Source organism: Bombina bombina, chromosome 9 (assembly GCF_027579735.1).
Source record: "Bombina bombina isolate aBomBom1 chromosome 9, aBomBom1.pri, whole genome shotgun sequence".
Lineage (NCBI taxonomy): Eukaryota > Metazoa > Chordata > Amphibia > Anura > Bombinatoridae > Bombina > Bombina bombina.
Genome location: NC_069507.1, coordinates 88,207,347 through 88,232,166, shown reverse-complemented (window position 1 = coordinate 88,232,166; position 24,820 = coordinate 88,207,347). Strand labels below are relative to the sequence as shown.

Sequence of the window (24,820 nt, the reverse complement as noted above, 5' to 3'; positions counted from 1 at the left end):
GGAAGGAATATATGTGTGGATGAATCCCTGATGAAGTATAAAGGAAAGGCTAGGATTCAAGCAGTATAGTCCTTCCAAGTGCTCCAGGTATGGGGTAAAGGTGTATAAGCTCTGTGAGAGCGAGACTGGGTATACTCAGGCCTTCCGGGTGTATGAGGGAAAGGATAGCCACCTTGACCCTCCAGGTTGCCCAGAACATATGGGAACCACTGGCAAGATTGTCTGGGACCTGATATTACCCCTGATCAACAAAGGGTACCACTTGTATTTAGATCATTTCTATTCGAGTGTCCTTTTTTTCAAGCTACTGTATTGCTTTAAAACAGTAGCTTGTGGTACAATTAAAAAGAACCACGCAGGTTTCTCAGGACAACTTGCACGCACCCGGCTACGAATGGGGGAGATCTCAGCTCTGCGCCAAGAGGAGCTGATGGCAGTTAAGTACAGAGACAAGAAGGATGTATACCTTCTTACCACCATCCACACAGAGAGGACTGTGGAGGTCTCTGTACGCGGCAGAGCTAATAGCATAATGAAGCCAGTGTGCATCAAGGCTTTTAACCGGCATATGGGTGGGGTTGATCTGGCAGATCAGCTGCTGCAGCCCTACATAATTATGCGAAAGACAAGAGCCTGGTACAAAAAGGTTGCAATTTACTTAATGCAGATTGCAACCCACAACGCTTTTTTGTTGTTCAAAAAAGCAAACCCCAGAATTAAACTGACTTTTTTTACAGTTTCAGCTCCAGATCATTAAGGGGATTTTGTACCAAGATGCATCTGCTCCCCAGGCGGTGATGGGAGAGAGCAGAGTTGGGGCTACCCATTTTATTTTTAAAATCCCCCCCTACTGCCGCAAAGCAGAAGCCTAAAAAAAATTGAGGACTGCTTCAAGCGGTATTATTCAATTGTCTATTTTTATTTACTTTTTAAATTTGACGTTTGTTTTTTTTTTTTGGTTATGTTCACTGTTTAGAGTTTTTTTTTTTGTTTTTTGTTGTTGTTTTTTTAACTTTTACTGTGCCAGATTTTTACATTTCACTATTTTTTATAAGTTCTAAAATTGATGCTGCACTTTACCAAAACCCCTGCCAAACTTATGCATGGGGGGCATGGGTGTACTCGGGGGGCCTTGCAGAAAACAATCTGGAGTGTTTTTTTGCAATAACTTACAACAGACTCAGCAATATGTGTGTAAATATGAAAATTGAAAAATTACCACCATACACTTTCTCCAATTTTTTTTTGGCTAAAACGGTTGCATCAAAACACACCATATACAATACCGTGGGGTGTCAACATTTCAAATATATACACTTTCATGGCAATAAATAAAGCTGGGGTATGCAATAGGCCCTAAACTAAAGATAGGCCTATCTGAAGAAATACTCTCACTTTTAACTAAAATTACAAGTCATAAAATTGTAACAGAACCTTCCCAAAAGCCTGGCAAACCTATGCATGGGGGGCATAGGTGTATTCAGGAGGTCTTGCAGTAAACAACCTGTAGTGTTTTCTTGCAATAACTTACAACAGGCTCTCCTAAATCATAGCCAAAAAGCAATGTGTGTGTAAAAATAAAAAAATACTACCACACACTTTCTCCATTTTTTTTTGGCTAAAACAGTTGCATCACAGGCATCAAAACACCCCATATACAATACCTTGGGGTCTCAACTTCTGAAATATATGCACATTCATGGCGAACCAATAAATGTGGGTATGTAAAAAGACCCCCCCAAAAGAAGATAGTCAAAGAAGATATGTTAAATTTAAAAAAATCACAAACACATGTCAGAAGTTTGGCATTGCAAACCCCAAACAACCCACTTTGTCAGTAACACATAACAGGAACTGAACTACATGAACAGTTTGACAAAGACTGGTGGTTGAATTAGTGCATGGAAAGTGTTATAATACCAGCATTTCAAATACCCTAGGGTGTCTACTTTTCAAAAATATATGGTTTGATGGGGGTAAATTACATTGGCTAGCTTCAGAAAGGTCTCAAATAGGACATGGGTGCATGATGACAGATGTGAAAATTCCAAGTTGGAAAACTGGAATGCGCCCCCTAAAGATAAGGCCTTTTAGCCCCCTGAGAACCCAACACACCTATACATGGGTGGTATCACTGTACTCAGGAGATGTTGTTGAACACATATTGAGGTGTTTTTTTGTCAGTAACACATAACAGGAACTAAGAAACCATGCCTAAAGTAGAATGTGTGTGAAAAATAACACACAAAAATTACTACCCAAAAGTTTGACAAAGACTGGTGGTTGAATTAGTGCATGGAAAGTGTTAAAATACCAGCATTTCAAATACCCTAAGGTGTCTACTTTTCAAAAATATATAGTTTGATGGGGGTAAATTACATTGGCTGGTTTCAGAAATGCCCCAAATAGGATGCATGGGTGCATGATGACCGATGTGAAAATTCCAAGTTGGAAAACTGGAATGCGCCCCCTAAAAATAAGACCTTTTAGCCCCCAGAAAACCTGACACACCTATACATGGGTGGTATCATTGTACTCAGGAGATGTTGATGAATATATATTGGGGTGTTATTTGGCAGTAACCCTTAACATTCTCAGTAAATTTATTCTTAAATTGCTATTTTGTAAAAAAAAATCACCACTTTCAAACTTTGGCATAGATTGGTGGTAAAATGGTTGCATGAAAAGAGCCAAAATACCCCAAGTTTAATACCTTAGGTTGTCTTCTTTTAAAAAAATAAATACATGTGAAGGGTTATTCAGGGATTCCTGGCAGATATCAGTGTTACAATGTAACTATCGCTAATTTTGTGGGGGGAAAAATGGTTTGGAAATAGCGAAGTGCTACTTGTACTTATTGCAAAAAGAACATGTAAACATTGGGTATTTCTAAACTCAAGACAAAATTTTGAAACTATTTAGCATGGGTGTTTTTTGGTGGTTGTAGATGTGTAACAGATTGTGTTTTTCCATTTTTTCATCATATTTTTTATTTTTTTTATAGTAAATTATAAGACATGATGAAATAATGGTATCTTTAGAAAGTCAATATAATGGCGAGAAAAACAGTATATGTGTGGGTACAGTAAATAAGTAAGAGGAAAATTACAGCTAAACACAAACACTGCAGAAATGTAAAAATAGCCCAAACGGTCAGAAAATTGAAAAGTGCTCTGGTCCCTAAGGGGTTAAAGGGATACTAAACCTACATTTTTTTTCTTTCATGATTCAGATAGAACATGCAATTTTAAGCAACTTTCCAATTTACACCTACTATCAATTTTTTTTCATTATTTTGCTATCTTTATTTAAAAAGCTGGAATGTAATGCTAAGGACCCGGCCCATTTTTTATTCAGAACCCTGGAACCGCTTGCTTTACTTATTGGTGGCTACATTTAGCCACCAATAAGCAAGTATAACCCAGGTTCTGAACCAAAAATGAGCCCGCTGCTAAGCTTTACATTCCTGATTTTTAAATAAAGATAGTAAGAGAACAAAGAACATTTTATAATAGGAGTAAATTAGAAAGTTGCTTAAAATTGCATGCTCTATCTCAATAATTAAAGAACAAAATTTGGATTAGTATCCCTTTAAGTTAAAGGGACTCAGCAGTGCATTTCCAATTTGACAAGAAGCAATTTTGTAATACTCATTTGTTTTTAACGAAAGTGATGATTTCTCCCCTAGCATACAAAAGTAACGTGTAAATCTGCATCTGATACTAGCACATACTTGGAGTGCCAATGAAATCACAAACACATGTGATGTTATTGCTGGTAACTGAGCCATGTGATCATTGTAGATGTGCAAGGATACGGCCTACCTGCGTATGCTAGGGTTGCACCACGCACAAGAAAAGTTACCACGGAATGTCACAAAACTTTGATATCTGTCAATCTTTATTTCAATTTTTTTTTTAAGTATGTGCAAAAATTGCGGAGTTAAATGCATGGTATGCTAGGGTCAGCAACATGAATATTACATGTTCCAATGAATCAGGGTGTATAATATAGGATATTTAGAATATTCCTTTAAAGTGATGGTAAATCCTAGAATTTTTGAAACGCTAGGATTTACCACTGCTATAAAGAAAGGGGACTTTCAGCCATGAAGTATAAAAAAAAACTTCATGCTGAAAGTTCCTTTATTTGCCTGTAGTTTATGCCAAGCTGATCGCCTCCAACCGCCCACAGCAAAATGCTATTTTTTTAATGAGGTGACGTTTCCACCTCTTAGCCAATAGCTGTGCTTGCCCTTTGGCATATATGCTGTATGGCTAGCACGCTATTGGCTAAGAGGTGGAAACACCACCTCATTGAAAAAAAATTAATTTTGCCGTGGGCAGCCAGCCGCACTCAGCTTGGCATGAACTGCAGGAAAATAAAGGAACTTTCAGCATGAAGTTTTTTATACTTTACCAACACTTCAAATGCAGATTTTTCACTTAAACACAATAGGTAGTCATATTTAAATGGATATGCATCAATGCTGCTATAGTAAACAAAAAAAGTTAAATCAAAGTAAACATAAAAAGAAACAGATTGTCTTACAACTCCTTTTCTTGCAAAATTGGCCTTTAGAAATTCTTAGTGTAACCACTGTCTGCAGAAAAATAAGGGAGCTACATTATATAACTTAAATACATGATTTTTGCAACAAAAGTCTTCTACTGAGCATGGGCAAGAAACTGACTGGAGCTAGTGCAAAAAATTGTTAGTAACCACTTACAAAGGGGAAACTCTTCCTTTGTGTTCCTGTGGAGACCACAGTCCCCTTGTAGGGATTGTGACATGTAGTAATGGACCCTGGACAAATTAAATAAAAAATAAATGGTAAATCATTTTAAAATGATGAATAATACATATTGCAATATTTTCTATTAAAGGACCACTAAACACAGCAGAATACCATAATCAGTAAATGAATAATAAAAAGACAATGCAACAGCACTTAGTATGGATTTAAAAATGAGTAGTATATTTCTTTCTAACAAATATTAAACTTAGTTACATTTTCCCTCCCACTGCATCATTTACTTTCACACTAGCTGTGTGTATTTTTCTTCCATAAAGGTTTAGAGAAACCCAATGAAATGCCTGAGAAAAGTATATTTTTTATAGTTTTCTCAAGTACAAGTATAATAAACCTTTGAGGTCTATGAATACGGCACAACACCGAAACGCGTAAGACCTGTCTGCTGGTCTTAATTCCTGTATTTTGAACTTTTAATTGATTGAATAAAGGATTGCTTTTTACCACTATTTTGGGACTCTTACCGGACCTTGTTATTTTGTATATCTATAATAAACCTTGTTTTGTCATATACATTGTTTGGGCAGCTTAACAAATTCAAAAGAAATTACTTGAAATTGTCTGAAATGCATTGAAAAAAAAATCACCTGCATTGAATACAATATTTTTTCACACTGCAAACTCAAGTGGACTGGAATAAAGGGCAATAAATTGGGGCCTTTAGGATTGTAATTTTTCAGTTATATTTCACCACTTAATTTGATTTTCTCATTTTACAATATCTACCTTACAGGTTCTGGAAGGAAAACCTATCCATGTTGATTGCTATGGAAACTTAGCTCCACTGACAAAAGGAGGGCAACAGCTTATATTTAATTTTTATGCTTTCAAAGAAAACAGACTGCCGTTCTCTGTAAAGGTAAGACTGTATTTTTGTTGTTCTTAAAGGATCTATTAGAACTGCACAATCAACAATGCACAAGAAAAATACAATAGAATAACCCTTAGTGTGAATTTTAAATGAGAAGTAGATTTGTTTCTGACAAATTTCAGAGTTGGTTCCATTTTCCTTCCCTCTACATCATGTGACTGCCATCAGCCTGTCACACAATGCATATACGTATATACTGTTAATTCTTGCACATGCTCAGTAGGAGCTGGTGCCTCAGAACGTGTGCTCATTTTGATCATGGAAATTAACTGAATAGTTTAAAACTGCATGCTCTATCTGAATCATGAAAGTTTAATTTTGACTCTAGTGTTCCTTTAAATGATGAAATTAAGGGCAAATTTACGAGTGGAGCGCTATTGTTTGCATGCGAGCAATATCGGGTTTTAAAGTTAAATTGCCCTTGTATTACAAGTTGAAAGTGAATGCGAACGTGTGAGCGCAATTGTGATTTATGCTAGAATTACAGCGACCTCAGAGCCCTGGTTAACAGCCCTGGTTAACTGTTTCGCAAAAATAAAATAAGTATCACAGAACTCATGAAAAATACATTACAAAGTACAGTTACACTCATAATAACACCATTTAATAAAAAATATTTTAAAAAATATTGCACAAAAAAGTTATAATGACTCAAAAATATGAGGTCTCAGGTGTTGGGGGAAAAAAAGGCAGGCAAAGGGCTTTAACATAGAGATACATACATATACATGTCTAAAGATGTATATGTGTGTGTATATATATATATATATATATATATATATATATATATATATATATATATATATATGTGTGTGTGGGTCTGTGTGTGTATGTGTATCTATATATATATATATATATATATATATATATATATATATATATATATATATATATATATACATATACACACACACATATAAACACATATATACATATGTAGACAGATATATAAGTGCATTGAAAAAATAGAACATTATTCTATGTGAAGAACATTGGAATGTGAAATATTCATATTTTTATGTCGGGTTAGCGACATAACAATTATGCGTTTGTTTTTTCCCTTTTTTTTATTCCATTGGCTTCTATGGTGGAATAGGTTATTGCATGCACGATATTCTATCTTCGTTTTTTTGTGCACATCTTGTTAGTTTACTTCTAGCGCAGTTAATGCGGGAGCATTAAATAGCACTCCACTTATAATCCGGCCCTAAATGTTTAAACACATATACTTCAAAGCCACCATTATATATTATTTTATAATGTATGTTTTGTGTATTGTTTTATTACACAAGCAATTAGCAGATGCTAAGCTTTGATTTCTTTTAGATGGGGAACTCAAGTATATTTCTCATAGCAATGTAAACAAATTGGAGACCTCCCAACTGCAGACCAATTTTTAAAAAAGGACATTGCAGAATTAGAAAAAGTTCAGAGAAAGGCCACAAAACTAATAAGGGGAATGGGAGGATTTAGACTATGAAGAGGTTTTTTAAAATGGGGTCTGTTTACTCTAGAAAAAAGGAGCCTGAGAGGTGACAGATGACAGATAGCTCAGCATGCTAAGGCACTGTGGCTGAGCTCTGTAGCAACCCAAGGGTTGCAGGTTTGATCCCCGGCGAGGTCCACTCAGCCTTTCATTCTTCCGAGGTTGATAAAATGAGCAGCGCCTTGAGACCCTTACAAGTACCCAATACATACATACTATATGTAAATATATTCAAGGCCCATATAGAGAGTTGTCAGAAGAGCTTTTTATTCCAAGGCAATTGTTTGTAACAAGAAGTTAGGCTAGAGGAAAGTAAATGTAATCTCCAGTGATGTAACCTTTTTTCACTCTAATTCAAATTGTGGAACTCATTACCTACAGCGGTAGTGAATTTATAAATAGCTTAGATAAATTTCTGTTTAGAAACAGAATTCATGGATTTGATGGATCGGTAGGCTTTCTACTTGTATTAATGTAAACTCAATTGGCAGCTTCTTATTGTATCAGGTAGGATCTATACAGGTTGAACTTGAGGAACTTCTTTCTTCGTTCAACCTCATCTACTTCGGTATATATCATATATTTTGTATATGACTCCTGAATGGCTAACATATGAAAAAAAAGGAATATTTGCCAAATAATAAGAGTAGTGCCTACTTTCTATTGGGTTTAACATTGAGTTTGCCTGGCTGCAGATTCTTGTTAATCCCACCCACTCTCAATACACAAAACAGCCAGGGGGAGGTAGGGAGCCTTATGGATTTATTGTTTATTAATGTTTACATTATACAACACACAATTCAGAATCCCTTTTCTCATTATTACAATATCCATTAAAAATAAACATTTTGGACTAGAATACAAGTGGAGTGCTAATTTATCGCGCTGGTGCGCGATAAATAACCAGCCATTACAAGTGACTGGTTATTGCTACCATGAGCTCGCGGTAGCAATTAGCACTTATAAAATTAACCAGAGAGCAGATCTCTGGTTATTTTTATAATTGTCCACCAAATTCCTCCAAAATCAAGTGTAATATACTTTTTATTAAAAAATAAAGATAGTAGCATCTTTATTTTTTAATAAAATAACTGCAAAAAGCAGTTATGAGAGTTTAAAGTTGGTGGGTGTAGGGTGTTAGAAAAAAATGGCACTGTAAAGTGCATGTGCGTTCCCTTTAAATATATATGTATATGCTTATATACATATAATTTTATGTGTTCTATATGTGTATATACACATATTAACACATAAATATATATGTATATATTCATATACATATATATTTACAATTTGCTGCACAACTTACCCCCTTCGCTGTGCTAGTTCTTATGCCATGTCTCATGACATGATAACAAGGCTCCCATTGGAGCCTATTAAAACACGCTCTCTTGAGCACAATGCTTCCATGCAGTATGAACGTGAGGTCGCGTTCGCATTGCACCTTACTCGTAATACCAGCATACATTTGCGTGGACTGGTATTAGACTCGTAATCTGGCCCTTTATGTATGCATTAAATATTCCATACGTCATATGTCCACCTTTATGTTTGATGACAGACTCAACCCTCCTGGCCATGAAGGATAACAGTGTTGCACAAATTTCTGGAGTGATGTTCTGCCATTCTACACAACAATTTTTTTTCAGCTGCTCTTTGCAGGAGGGGTTGTGTTGCTGGTTGTATTGCTCTACCTTTCTCTTTAAATCACCCCAAAGGTGTTCTATTGGATTCAAGTCAGGCGACATACATGACCAGGTCATAGTTTTAACTTTTTTCTTCTTTAAAAACATTTTTCGTGATTTTGGCAGTGTTCTTTGGATTGTTATGATGCTGGAGTATTGCTCTTCTGCCAAGCTTCAGGAGACTGGGAGTCATCTTGCCAGTATTTTGGTATATCCACAGGCATTCATGTGCTTTCATGTCCTCTGTGCGTCACTGTTGGGACTATGCGTTCACTAAAATAATAATCCTGGCCAAGTTCACACCAAACATGCTGGACCCCATCTGAGCCAAAAAATTTTATCTTGGTCTCATCTGTCCAAAGAATGTGTTCCCAATATTCATCAGACTTTATTTCATTCTGTTTAGCAAAGTTCAATGTTGCCGTTTTGTGCCAAAGAACAAGCAAGGTTTTTTTTTGTACACTGTCCATAGAGTTTCAAATTATGCAATATCCTTCGCACTGTCTGTGCTGTCACAGAAGCTTCAATTTACATTGATAATCCCTAAACCAAGTCTGAAGGACTTGCCTGTCCATGACATCATTTTAGGACAGCCACTCCGACTCTGATTAGTGGAGCAGCAGCTCTTATTATTGGTACTATGGCTTGTTCTATACCTCCTGATTACTGCTGCAACTGTGTTTCAACTGATTTTTAGTTGGTTGCCGATTTTCCTGTATCCTTTTCCATCTTTGTGAAGTTTTACAATCAGATTTTTCAATTCCTCTATCAATTCATTTCCATGTGAAGCCATGGTGAAGACGTGTAGTAACTACGATTTTTTGCCCAGCAGCAGTGATTCTATGGCTATTTGTTTTTAAAGGACTCTTTTTATAGTTTCACTACTATCAGTATTGTATGTTTTTAGATAGACACCCCTGTGTAATATCCCATAATAATTCAAAATTGTGTCACCTCCCAAGAATTACAATCTTTCTAAGTTGACAAGTAGAATATTTTCTCTTATAAACAATAAAAACAAATACTTTAAATATACTAACTTGAAAATACAGGCTCCAAAGTAGAAACTTAATGGAATCAATACACCTGTGATTACTAACACACAAAGTAGATAATTGAAACAAAAATGAGTACACCTGTGATTTTCATTTTCCAATTGTCCTAATTGCATGAAGATGGATATAAAATGACCTGTAACCAGAACCTTTTTTTTCTTTTTGAGCAGCTAAATACCCTTCAAAGGGCAATGCCCAACCAAATGCTTTTTTCAGGGCAATCTTTAGAGTAGATTTTTTTGATAGCCTATTTTGGGGGGTTACTTGTACTGTAGGATGGGCTGGTATTTTTTTTTTGTGTGAAGAGCTAAATCACTTTAGTGCAATGCCCATCAAAAAGCCATTCTAAGGGTTATTTCTATAGTTAAGTTTAGTGTTAGTGTAGTTTTTTTATTTTGAGGTGTTTTTTTGTTTGTGGGGCTTAGTATTAGAATACGCATAACTGTTTTTTATTTTTGGTCATTTGTTTTTTTCTGTAATGTTAGCTTTTTTGTGAAATGGTAGGGCTTTTTTTTAGGTAGGGATTTTTTTTGGTAATGTTAGATTTTTTTTATTTTCATGTAATGTTAGGGTTATTTTTTGGTTACTTGGGGGTGTTAAGTTATGGGGTTTAGCTGGTTATGGGTTTAGATGTTAGTGGGTATTTTGGGATGGGAGTTGTGGCGGTTTATGGGTTAATAGTGTAGAGGGGTATTTAGAGATGGAGGCTGTGACGGTTTATGGGTTAATAGTGTAGAGGGGTATTTTGAGATGGAGTTTGTGGTGGTTTAGGGGTTAATAGTGTAGAGGGGTATTTTGAGATGGAGTTTGTGGTGGTTTAGGGGTTAATAGTGTAGAGGGGTATTTTGAGATGGGGTTTTTGGTGATGTTGTGGTTATTAGTTTAGGGGGTATTTTTTGGTGGGCTATGTGGCGGTATAGGGGTTATAAGAGTAGTGGGTTTATGGCGATTCGGGTTAGCATGCGAGTATGGGTGTTAGTTTTTTTTTCTGCTTTTGTCATGGAACTACAGCTGAGCAGCTAGCTTGTTTCTAGAGGACTGCCTGAAATCAAAATCTGCCAATCATTTAAAATTCAGATTAAGTGATTTTGTATTGTCTTTTTGTTATGTAATGTTGATTATTCAATTTTACTGTATTAAATGGTCCTCTTAATATTTAATTTTTCTTTGTTCCCAGCTATATTTCTGTTATCCAAATATATTTGTGTTTTATTTTGAGAATATAATATTTTTTTTTCTTTTAGATCAGAGACCCCAGCCAGGAACCATGTGGTCGTCTCTCCTTTTTGAAAGAGCCAAAGACTACAAAAGGTCTGCCTCAGACGGCTGTGTGTAACCTAAACATCACTCTGCCAACTCAGAAAAAGGTATTGAGTTTCAAATGCTAAAATATTTACTATTTTATTTAGTTATTATATTAGGTAAATATACGTAACGTGTAGGCAGGAAGTCAAGGCTATTTCTTTCAGCGGATATTAATATATATAAGATTGAATATATCCAGCCCCAAGTAGCCCTTAATTTTGTAGACTGCACATACTTCTGTGGCATTATTGTCAAATACAGAGATGCACAAGGTGCCTTTTTTCATTAAAGTTGATGCACTTAGAAGGGCTCTTGCACATTGCCTACAGTGTTGGAACCTTAAAGGGATACTGAACCCAAATGTTTTCTTTCATGATTCAGATAGAGCAGGCAATTTTAAAGGGACAGTCTACACCAGAATTTTTATTGTTTTAAAAGATAGATAATCCCTTTATTACTCATTCCCTAGTTTTGCATAACCAACACAGTTATATTAATATACTTTTTACCTTTGTCATTACCTTCAGTCTAAGCCTCTGCGATCTGCCCCCTTATTTCAGTTCTTTTGACAGACTTGCATTTTAGCCAATCAGTGCTGGCTCCCAGGTAACTCCATGTGCATGAGCACAGTGTTATCTATATGCCACACATGAACTAACACCCTCTAGTGGTGAAAAACTGTCCAAATGCATTCAGAAAAGAGGCGGCCTTCAAGGTCTAAGAAATTAGCATATGAACTGCCTAGGTTTAGCTTTCAACTAAAAATACAAAGAGAACAAAGCAAAATTGGTGATAAAAGTAAATTGGAAAATTGTTTAAAATTACATGCTCTATCTGAATCATGAAAGTTTATTTTGGACTAGACAGTCCCTTTAAGCAACTTTCTAATTTACTCCTAATATCAATTTTTCTTCATTCTCTTGGCATCTTTTTATTTGAAAAAGCAGGAATGTAATCTTAGGAGCCGGTCCATCTTTGGTTCAGCACCTGGGTTGCACTTGCTGATTGGTGGCTAAATGTAGCCACCAATCAGTAAGCACTATCCAGGGTTCTGAACCACAAAATGGTCCGGCTCCTAAGCTTACATTGCTGCTTTTTCAAATAAAGATACCAAGAAAACAAAGAAAAATTGATAATAGGAGTAAATTAGACAGTTGCTTAAAATTGCATGCTCTATCTGAATAGTGAAAGAAAAAAATTGGGTTCACTACCCCTTAAAATATAAAAATAGAACCTACTTATAAAGGATATTAAGAAATTCTAGCTTTTTGGATTTCATATTCATTCCAACCCCTTTTTAAAATGTGGGAGTAACATTCTCATTTGATACAAATACAGTATAGAAACACCTAGTTAATTGATTATTCCATTTTCCTTGTGTTAAAGTTTAGATGCATTTTATAGGATCAGCTTCTGTATTTTTATACAAACTATAGATGTATAGTTTATTTTTATATTTTTATTTACTAAACTTCTATACCAATCATTTTATTTCAAATCTCCACAATTCCACACCCCACACCAGGACATGTTTTGTGCAGGTGATTAAAGCAAAGTGGTTAGTGACTAGGGATGGGCGAATGTGTAAATTTTCGAATTTGAATGTAGAACGAATGTTACCTTTCTAAATTCGAATGTCGATAAGAACGAATATTCTTAAAAATTCGAAAATCGAATGTTATTTACAGTTTTCGAATGTCACTTTCGAATTTGAATGTTTATAATTATATCGAATGTCCACATTCGAAATTTCGAATTTAACATTCTATTTAACAAATACTATTCAGAAAGTTCAATAGTTCATGTGGTAGGGTGGGAATTTAGTAAATTGATACATAATAGATACAAATATATAATTTTGAATGTTTCCATATAGAATAGAATATTGCATAATTCGAATATTACATTCAAAGAAAGCATTACAAATACTATTACAAACATAAATTCGAATTTTTCGAATCGAATATTGCATAATTGGAATATTACATTTAAAGAAAAAGCATTAGAAATACTATTACAATCTAAATTCGAATTTTTCAAATTCGAATATTGCATAATTCGAATATTACATTTAAAGAAAAAGCATTAGAAATACTATTACAATCTAAATTCGAATTTTTCAAATTCGAATATTGCATAATTCGAATATTACATTTAAAGAAAAAGCATTAGAAATACTATTACAATCTAAATTCGAATTTTTCAAATTCGAATATTTTCGAATGTAATCGTAAAATTCGAAACCGAACATTCGAAAATCGAATGTTAGAATGTTATGTAAACATTTGAAATTCGATTCGAATGAACGAATGTGTTAAAATTTGTGCCGTTTTTCAAATGTTGCGAAACATTCGCCCATCCTTATTAGTGACAGGGCCTTAATAATTTAAAGTTGGCTTTAAAAAATAGTAGGGCGACTCCTGTGAATTGTAAGGAACCCATTGTTTACATATGTGATATTCTCAGGCAGTCTAGTTAAAGGGACAGTCTACAATATAATTTTTATTGTTTTAAAAGATAGATAATCCCTTTATTACCCATTCCCCAGTTTTGCATAACCAACACAGTTATATTAATATAATTTTTACCTCTGTGATTACCTTGTATCTATGAACCTTCTTCCAGCCCCCTGATCACATGACTGTGACTGTTATTATCTATTGTCTTGCATTTAGCATTGTGTTGTGCTAAATCTTAAATAACTTTCTGTGCCTGAACACAGTGTTATCTCTATGGCCCACATGTACTTTCAGTCTCTTTGTGTTGAAAAGCAATTTAAAAAGCATGTGATAATAGGCAGCCCTCAAGGGCTTATAAATTAGCATATGTGTCTGTCTAGGTTAAGTTTCAACTAAGAATGATAAAAGTCAATTGGAAAGTTGATTAAAAGTACTAGTCCTAACTGAATAATGAAAGTTTAATTTTGACTAGACTGTCCCTTTAAATGTGCTGTTACTATAATGGATAAAAAAGGATAGACTTGCAAAAAGCAATCTTACAGCAAAGGGCACCACTGCTATTTGTTTTAATAGACAGCAAATATTTGACACCAAAGCCCAGTCTTGGAATAACAAGATTTAAGGGGAAATCAAACATTGTAAGATTGTAGTACAAAATGTTTAATTGTTCAAAGTATTAAGTATTTGCAATATACTTTCATTCTTTAATCCCTTTGTGGTGGTGCAATAGTGTTAACATTGGAACAAAGTTCCGATGTAAACACTAATAGTAAAAATAAAATCACATAATCGTTGATGCGATCGCATGATTTCAAGGCCGGGATTGTATCATGGGTGACTGCCTACGGCCTCCAGGATGGATGCAGGATGCAGTATATGGTAGGACGTTCCATTCCGCTCTAGCAGTGTTAAAGCCCAGCGCTGTTAGGACGGCATGGAACGTCCTACGGTGTAAGGTTAACTTATCCCTTTTTCCTGCTTTATCCTGAACTTCCAATCTGTGAATTAGATGCAGGACAGTTTCTAGAGAATCTGGCACCCTGGAAGAACTTCTAAAATGTGATTTTCCCCCCCCAAAAAAATATTTAAAGTGCAACCTTCCATGTCTCACTGCCATTTAGTTTTAAATATAGCTCTCAAAGAGGCACCTACAGACATGGCACATGCGCACACACACACAGGCACCGAGAGATGTCCATATAAACACAAACACACAGCCACCCATATATCCACAAGCACATTTTCTCATACAGCCACCCATAGGCACACACAGGCACCTGTAGAGATTTATATGCGCACAAACAGGCACCCATAAATATCCACATGCAGAGAGAGACATAGGCACCAGTAGATATTTACATGCACACACACACAAGCACCCATAGATATCCACAGGCTCCTCCGGATATGGCACATGAGTTGCGGAGTTTGTTGCAGCAGACAAGGTGTTTCTGCATTAAAAATGTTCATATTCACCTACTATGTTAATTTTTTGAAAGACTGTAGGCAAATTGTGTAATTACAAGCTGTTTTATGTTTCTTTAATGCAATTTTCATAAAATTAGTTAATGAGGATGTTAATTCATCAAAAGTGTTCACCCCTACATAGTTTGTCACTTTTTTAAGTAAAATCTGTTAATTTAAAGGTGTTTTACATCCCTTTAAGACACATTTTGTAACACGAGTCAACTGTAATTTTTGGATTTTCAGTAAATAAAAAGTTTTCTTTTCTTTGGAAGAAATACTGAATGATCTTGCAGATTGAAATAAAAAATCCCAAACTCCCATAGTTTGTGCATTTACACACAAACACACACACACACACATATATATATATATATATATATATATATATATATATATATATATATATATATACAGGGTTGAAAAATATCATTTTACTTTACGAGTCAGGGGGGATAAATAACTAATTCAGTGAGCATTTATCATTTTACAAGCATTTCTGGCAATGCCGCCCCCTTCACTTTTGAGGTCAATCGGCTGCTATCAGGGGGTGCCAATCATCCCGATCGTATCCTCAGAGGTGGCGGACGAGTTAAGGAGCAGCGGTCTTATGACCGCTGCTTCTTAGCTTATGTTTCCGGTGAGCCAGCAGGATTGCTCTGAAACAGCAGCATCTGCTACATAGTTAGAAGCAGATTTTTTTATGACAAATTTCAAAGTTTATGTTTATTTTCACCCTTCCTGTATCATGTGATAGCCTTCAGCCAATCACAAATGCATATACACACATTCTTTGAATTCTTGCACATGCTCAGTAGTAGCTGTTGACTGAAAATGTGTAAATATTTGTTAATGGAAGTAAATTGAATAATGAAAGTTTAATTTTGACTTGAGTGTCCATTTAAAGCATAGAACAAATAAGCAATGGGGATTAAAAAAAAACTTGTAATTGTTATGTTTAAGGAACTCCTTCCATTTTTTCTACAATTGAAATTAAAGGGACAGTCAAGTCCAAAATAAACTTTCATGATTCAAATAGGGCATGTAATTTTAAACAACTTTCCAATTTAGTTTTATCACCAATTTTGCTTTGTTCTCTTGGTATTCTTAGTTGAAAGCTAAACCTAGGAGGTTCATATGCTAATTTCTTAGACCTTGAAGGCCGCCTCTAATCGGAATGCATTTTGACTGTTTTTCACCACTAGAGGGCGTTAGTTCATGTGTTTCATATAGGTAACATTGACCTCACGCACGTGAAGTTACTTAGGAGTGAGCACTGATTGGCTAAAATGCAAGTCTGTCAAAAGAACTGAAATAAGGGGGCAGTTTGCAGAGGCTTAGATACACGATAATTGCAGAGGTAAAAAAAATATTAATATAAACTTATTGGTTATGCAAAACTGGGAAATGGGATTATCTTTCTTTTTAAACAACAACAATTCTGGAGTAAACTGTCCCTTTAAATATTGTTTGGAAACTTCTTCTCAACAATGTAGCAGAAGTTCCCACAAGTGTGTTGCACTTGCAGGTTTCTTTGCTTTCATCCTTCTGTATTTTTCATCCCAAACCAGCTCAATGGGGTTTGAGTCTAGAGACTATGCTGGCCATTTCATGATCTAAAGCCTGCTATATTGTTCTTTACTTGTGAGATATTTCTGGCATTACTGGAGGTGTGTTTGGGTCATTATCTTTCTGTCGGATGACCACTTGTCCAACTAGGCACATACCAGAGGGTGTTACATGGTACAGTACTGCAAATAGTCTTTTTGACTGTTTTGCCACTAACTTTGTGCAAGTTGCCAACTCTGGATCCAGCAAAAGTTGGTGTCACACAATGTGGAAACCTACTCGATGCTGTGCAACAACCCTGTGTGATAAACCAAAGATTTCAAATTATGATTCATTGGTCTGTAAGACCTTCTTCCACTCTTAAATAGTCCCACTAGCAGTGCTTCATGGCTCAAGGAAGCCTCTTTTTTTCTTAGCAACCGCTTTTTACTGTTACTCTACCTATCAAACCTACAGCTCTTCAAGATGAAAGGTACATTTGCTTACTTTGACCACTGTTAAAGGGACACTGAACCCACATTTTTTCTTTCATGATTCAGCATGAAATTTTAAGCAACTTTCTAATTTATTCCAATTATCAATTTTTCTTCGTTTTCTTGCTATCTTTATTTGAAAATCATAAATGTAAATCTTAGCAGCCACCCCATTTTAGGTTCAGCACCATGGATAGCGCTTGCTTATTGGAGGCTTACATTTACCCACCAATAAGCAAGCATAACTCAGGTTCTCAACCAAAAATGGTCCGGCTCCTATACATCACATTCCTGCTTTTTAAATAAAGATAGCAAGAGAACGAAGAAAAATTGATAATAGGAGTAAATTAGAAAGTTGCTTAACATTGCATGCGCTATCTGAATCATTAAAGAAAAAAAATTGCGTTTAGTGTCCTTTTAATCTGTGCTTGAAGCTGTTGGCTCTCGGGAACTTGTCTCCTGATTCTGCTGTGGCTTTGGGTCTCCTAGAGCTCTGTCTGTCAGAGTTTCCTCTAGTTTCCAAGTGCCTTTTGATGGTTTAGGAACTTGTATTCACAGACACCTTGGATTTCTTTGCAGTTTCTCTTATGGAACGACCTACACTTTTAAAGGGACACTAAAGTCAAAATTAAACTTCTATAATTCAGATGAATCATGCAGCATGTGTCTTAAGAGACCTTTGAATTTACTTCCATTATCAAATAGCACACAGTCTTTTTATATGCACACTTTTATGGGGCACCAACTCCTACTGAGCAATTGCAAGAGTTCACAGTCTAATATATATATTATTCTGTGATTGGATGATGGCTGTCACGTGAAATAGGCGGCTGACAAATTAGAAAAATGTTTGAAATGTTTTCGAAAAATCTATTACTCATGAAGTAAGTGCTAATGCATTGTTTTTTAATGCAATTTTTATTATGCACTTCTACTTTATTCAATGGCCCTTATAATGGTCTGTTTGTCTTCCTTTGCTATTGTGAACCTCATTTTCATATCTTACCCAGAATCCTTTGCTGCATTGGAAACAATGTAATTAAGAGGTTTTCTGTGGGAAAAATAAGCTTTAGATTTGTTAATGTACGATACAATGTATGTATGTATATGTATATATATGTGTGTATATATATATATATATATATATATATATATATATATATATATATATACATACAGTATATACATTGATCTCGGCTATTGCTTCAGATTTCTACAAACTACAATTTTTGTATTTAATGGTACAAAGACCATCATATAATACTACATATATTTAAACCTACTTTTTTGATTCCTATAGTGCTCTCTCTAATTCCCTCACATCATATATACAATACATATATATATATTTTTTTTTATTTTATTTTTGTATATCGCCAAAAGTAGCATAATGCAACTGCCTATGGCCATATTATTAATTATTATTACGATAACAAAATTCTGCCCATGCCATGCCTAGTGATCATTTTGTCAATGAAAACAAAAAAACTGTTTCTCCAACATTGCATTGTAACAGATTATAATTGACCCAAAATAAAAAAAAACATTTTTAAAATGTCTGTTGGATAAGTTTACCATAATGTTGATAAATCCCAAATTTTAAAAATTAATTTAGAATTTATATATAAAAAAGGGTTTAAATTTACACATAAAACATTGGATTTCCATAAAGATCCAGAAATGTTAGAATTATTCCTATAAAAAATTTTTTGGGGTACTCCATGCAAAAACAGAGGTTAATTTGCTTAGGTATTGTAGAAATGTTACAATAGTTTACATAATTTTATCACAGCAAAATATTTTTAAATAGAACTAATAACTGTCTGTTTCAATAGGTGCCTTAATTACTTATGGAAATACGGCAATTTCTGCATATTTAATACGATTGTGAAATGTATCTTTATTTTATATATTTATTTTAAATGTATCCCCGCATAACTTGCTTGCCCTCTAGCTTAGTGTTTGGGGCTCTGTTTAATTCCTTTAGTATATAAATATTGTTCTTGCTGTTATGTCAAATGTGTGCATTATGTTAAAAGTGTATTCATTAAAGTTCATTGTGTGAGCTTGTATACTTTGCAAAGCTTCTGTGCTAATATATACTTTCTACTTTATTTTTTGTTGTTTGTATGTATTTACCTTCCTGTGTCTGTGTTTTTTTCTGTGCTTTTTCTGTGCTATCTGCATCTTCCTTTTCATCTCCTAATATTCTTTTCCCTGCTGCCCACTATAAAATACTTTACCTCTGCAATGCATCTTGGACCCAAAAGGAAACAGAGTCAGATCAAGATGATGAGGTAATATAAATTATGTATTTTGTTATTTTATACAAGAGTAGATGAAAAACAAAATAGGGACTTTTTTGATAACTGTAAAAAATTATATTATGGAAAGTATTTTTTTTTAAATATTTTTATTATAATTATTATTTTAGATTTTATATTATCATACAAGCATTAAAATAAAATTACAGGGCCAATCTTTATTAAAGTAGCCTGAATTACATAAAAAATATTTTGGTGACATTCCTGTTTGGCAAACTTTTTTTACTTTTTTTTTTTTTTTTGCAAGTCCTTAAAAATTAGAGTAGCCCGCATTATTTTGCTTAAATTGGAGAGGTTTCTACTAATTTGTAAACAAAACTAACAAAGTGCCCCTATGTACACTAAAACGTAATGTGCATTTTTTTGTCTTAACTGTAACTAGTGTGGAATATAGTTGTGTATGTGTTGTATAATTTGTTTAATGTAGTAATGCGTTTTTTTATGTTTTTTGTTACAGAATAGTAAATTAATGTTTATTTTGTATTGATAAATATATAATGAAATAAAACTCTAGAAAATAGTAAACACTAGTATTTTTTTTTCCTCCCACAGAATGAAAAATTGGACAAACGGCAGAACTTTGTATCTTTAGCCTTGCGTAAGCGCTACAGTTATCTGACTGAACCTGGAATCAGTGAGTTTTATAACAATCTAACAAAACTAATAGTTTTTAAAAGAAGAGTTATCATTTTACTAGCTCATATTTTTTTTTTCTTTACAAAAAATAATAAAGAACCAGAGTAATTCAAGGTATATTTTAATTTGTTAAAACAGTAAAGACATAGGTTTAGTTTTGTTGTGCCAAATATAATAGCTAAATTAAATTAACACATTTTCCCAGCTTCTATAGTTTTATATAGGTTTTTTGTAGCTTTATTTATAGTGAAATATGTGCAATAACAAAGCTTATAATATAAAGTCAAAACAATTTGGGTTTCACAGGGATTCTGGGTTTGCATCCATTATTTTCTGGTGTATTTGATGGGCGGACTTTTATTCCTTTTGGTTGTCAATAATTTTGAAAGTATTTCAATGCTACCCCTTCTTTAACTTTTTGGTATATTCCATTTTGTAGACTGGATCTTATATGAAATTAATACTAAGAATTGTACATTTTTAGTGTGTATCATATTTACCTTATGTTAATGGATTCAGATTTTTTTTATTTTTTTTGGTGGTATTTGATATTGGTATTTTCCAAAAGCCAGATACGAGATTTTCTAATATTTTTCATCTTGATAAGAGTCTATTATCTAAGGCATTTGGTGCTTGTGATATGAAAGCATACAGAATGGCTATTGAATGTACTCATTTTATCTTAACACACAATAGTTTTCCACTTATAATCTAGACCAATAAGTGTTGTATGGATTGGCATTATAAAGAATACAAATAAACATTATTCCTAGAGATTCCCATGACTAGCTAGGCCTGAACCTCATTATGTGGTTTTGGGTTTGAAAAATGTACTAGTAGAGTTTTTTTATGAAAAAATTCATAGACCTCTGCATTGTTATATGGTCTTATAAATAAGATGTACATTTTTTATAGACTGGAGGAATCCAGTAAAGCCAGATTTAAATATGCCCAGCTTGGTGTTTTTTTGGACCACTGGGCAAACTAGGTCTCTCCCTGTTGTATAGGGGTATGTCAAAATACAAATAAATAAAAAATATATTTCAGAGACCTGAGTAGCAGCTTGGAGTAACCATTGTTAGGTGGGAATGAGGCACTAAAACAAAAACTGTTGGATATATCATGGACAGTTGGAATATTTAGGCCTTGCTCTTCTTATAAGCATAGTGAGATCCTTAGCAAAATGAAGCATTCAGTTATTTTCATGGTTTCTGATAACAGTGCAGCATTCCCAATATATAATGGAACTTATTAAATGTAAACAAAATTAAAAAAAATTACATTTAAACAACAAAAGTCAACTTGATTCTGTTTCCTTCCTACACTAACTATCTGTTACACTAATGGAGATTTGGGCAAGATGGTCTTCCATCTTGAAGTTTGGGTGTATCTTAAAATAGTAGAATATAGAGTGGAAAAATGCATGTGTTATATAATCAAATTAATTTTCCATCCCTACATAGAAGGCTGAACATATTTCTGCTATATGCTTGCCCATTCTCCACAATACATGCCCCTTTATTATTTGTAGGTTTATAATGTACAGCTTTTAACAAAGACGTTTATGTATATATATATATATATATATATGTATATATTATCTTCTTGGAGAAAAATATGTATTAGCATTGCATTTTCCTGCAATAAAAACAAATTGGTGTTATAATTTGTTGTCACTATCGGTTTTTTAGTTTAGTTTTTCTTGATATAATAGCTGCCTTATTATTCTAACTAGATTTGCTTTTTTTATATTATTATTATTATCATATTTAATATTTTCTTTTAATATATTTAAATTTGCTATAGTATGGCACATCTTATAAATACTATGCATATATTAAAAATAAATTTTATATCGCTTTTTAAAATGCTTTTTTTGCAATTAGTTTTTTACATTATAAGGAGCCTCTAAATGTACAATAAAAAAGTCAAAAGGCTATAAGGCGCACTAAAGAACATAGAGATCTGGCCTATGCAGCTTGATGGGTAAAACATTATTATTTGAACCCCCAGAATTTCTGTGTAGCTTGTAATAAATGGCCACAAACTCTTAGCTCTGTAAACATGACTCCGTTATGGAAGCTTCTTGTGTATTTACATATGCAGCGTTTCTGGTTGAATACCCTGAGCCTCTGTAGGCATATATCACAATAATAATCTAGACCTCATGAAGAAATTTAAAATATCTATTACAGATTCCTTAGGTAAGACAATTCGTTTTACATTTAGGCTATTAACGGGACAGTTCACCCAAAATTGTCTCCCATTCACATTCTTCCCAATTATCATTTTACCTGTTGGAGTGCTTTAAATTGTTTACAAGTAGCTCCTTTACCCCTATTTTGGACTTTGAAATAGCTGACTTATCTTGTGGTATCCCAACCCATACTAAAAGTTTTGATACTGGAGTCTCAGCTATTAACTAGCCTAAGTAAACACAGCCAGCAGAAGAAAATACACTCACTGTGAGGTGCAGGGTAGTTAAGTAATAAATGATAATGTTCCATTGTTCTCTCTAAGTATTGAGCTTAAGTTTTCCAGAAAAATATAATATAAGGAAGCAAGTGTGTGTACACAAAGTGATAACAAAATGAGATCTGATATATTACCTGAAGCTCAACCCATTGTAATAGGCTGTGGTTTAAAAACGCAAAACCAGCTACTTCATATACACAAATAAACCTGAAAATGCAATTTCTCATACATTTTACACTCTGCAGCTAGTATAACAAGCCATTGAAAATACATTAATATAAAAAATATTTTACAGTGTACTGTCCCTTTAATGACTTACTGAGTGATCATATAGCCATGCATGTTACACAGGGGTTTTGGTGAAAGTGGTCACACTTGGCCAATGTCTAGATGTTGCAATTAGCTCCTGCCAAGCATCAGACTGGGGTGGTGATATTAGCAGGAGGGGGTAATATGTAATCTAAAAGTAAGTCAATTATACAAGACAAATATTGATGCAATAAATCCCTACGTGACAACATAATAAATGCCATTAAAACATAACTGGGTAAAAAGGCAATAGCACTTTAGTTAAACACCTATTTATTAAATGCTAGTTTAGGTCACTTCAACTACACCAAAATTCACTAGACCTACTAACTAAAAAAAAATAATTTTTTTGTAGGTTAGAGCAATTAAACAAGGGTTAACCCAAAATGGCCCAATTTAACTTAAAAGAATAAAGGAGCAATTAAAGTCCTTGTCTTGATATACAACTGAGTCTAGCAAATATATCATGTAACATAAACAACCTAGATTGGCAAGGTCCCAGCATCAGCCTACTCCCAATCTCCAGTCCCGGGGGAATCTTTAGATAGCAGATGAGAATCAAGTAATTAAACCCCCTGGAACACTCATAGATGGCATCAGAATTATTCTACTTGACAGTTTTTGCTGCAAACCCTGCACATTTGTTGAAGGGGCTCTGTGACCATAGATAGTTGCTGAAAAGAGGCTACCTCTTCCGACTTATGGGACTCAGAATAAGAATATTTTTCTCTTATATCTTCCTCTATGTTTTCCATGAAAGCAGTTGTAGAGTTCTCTGAAGGTGTTAGATCATTTAGCTTTACCCAAATCTGATCCCTCATCACAGAATCAAGGCTCAGAGCAAGCTGGTGTGATATTTTTTCACATAGTTTAGTGAAGTGTTTGTCAAGAAGCGGCAACAATCCTTACTCAAGAGTGCTCCACATGTCCTCCATTTCCCCCATGTCGTAGCAGCAAAGTGGACTAAATCCGCAAAGAAACTATAATTGGTTCAATAAGGATATATTATAGGATAGGTTGATCTTGAGTGATTAACTGGGTAAGGAATGATGCAGTGACAAGTGGGATAGCTCAGTGGGTAAAGAAGCATTACCACCAATTAAGGTTAAATTTAGGCCGTCTCCACCTTCAGCTGAAACCTCAAAGATCCAGGAACACTGGAGCTGGGCTAGAAAAAAAAAGAGCTATACTAAGTTTTCAACATTTAATGAATCAGGATCCACTAAGATATATACTAGATGCCTTAAACAGCCGAAAATATTCAGTAAATTAGGTCCAGTATCTTCTCCAGCTCTCAGTGTTAAGACCTGTCTTGGCTGCTACCCGGAAGTCCCCCCTTTTAAAAAGAGACTTGATTTTCAATTTTCAGGAATGTTTTCCAGCTGGTGGACCAAAGATAATTTTCCTACAACCAGATAGGCACTGTGCAGAAACGGACAGGAATAACAACCTGATCTGTAAGGCAACTGAACCCATCAGCGTCCCTACTGAGGATTGTATTTCATATTTTATATTTTGTGGATTGGTATTTTAGAGGTATTGCCAATTCAAAATAATAGTCAAAGAAATTAGTAAAGTGGAGACATTTAATAATTATACTAAAAAAAACCAATACTTTTCTCATTTACCTAATTCTTGTTTATTTTTATTTATCTGGATATTAAAGCATAATTAACTATATTGTAAAATGGAGAACTCTTCTTTTAAAATAAAATCTGAACATACTGTTTAAATAAACCATGGTTTTCCAAATAAAGTCCTTATTCACTTACAAAATGTCTGTTTTCCTTGGATAACTAATCTCTTGTATATGTACAGTATATATATATATATATATATATATATATATATATATATATATATATATATATATATATATATATATATATCATATTC

The 24,820-nt window shown here is 34.1% G+C and overlaps 1 protein-coding gene across 5 annotated transcripts in view; it reads left to right on the top strand.

Moving 5' to 3' along the window:
- Positions 1–24,820, top strand: part of ANK3 (ankyrin 3) — a 1,320,989-nt gene that overhangs the window by 1,216,651 nt on the left and 79,518 nt on the right. For 4 of the 5 annotated variants that reach the window (XM_053692249.1, XM_053692246.1, XM_053692247.1 and 1 more), the window contains 3 exons: positions 5,547–5,672; positions 11,155–11,277; positions 20,057–20,138. In XM_053692249.1, the coding sequence (XP_053548224.1) occupies positions 5,547–5,672; positions 11,155–11,277; positions 20,057–20,138 (331 nt within the window). The remainder of the gene's footprint in view (positions 1–5,546; positions 5,673–11,154; positions 11,278–20,056; positions 20,139–24,820) is intronic. The other variant, XM_053692250.1, reaches the window with a different exon arrangement.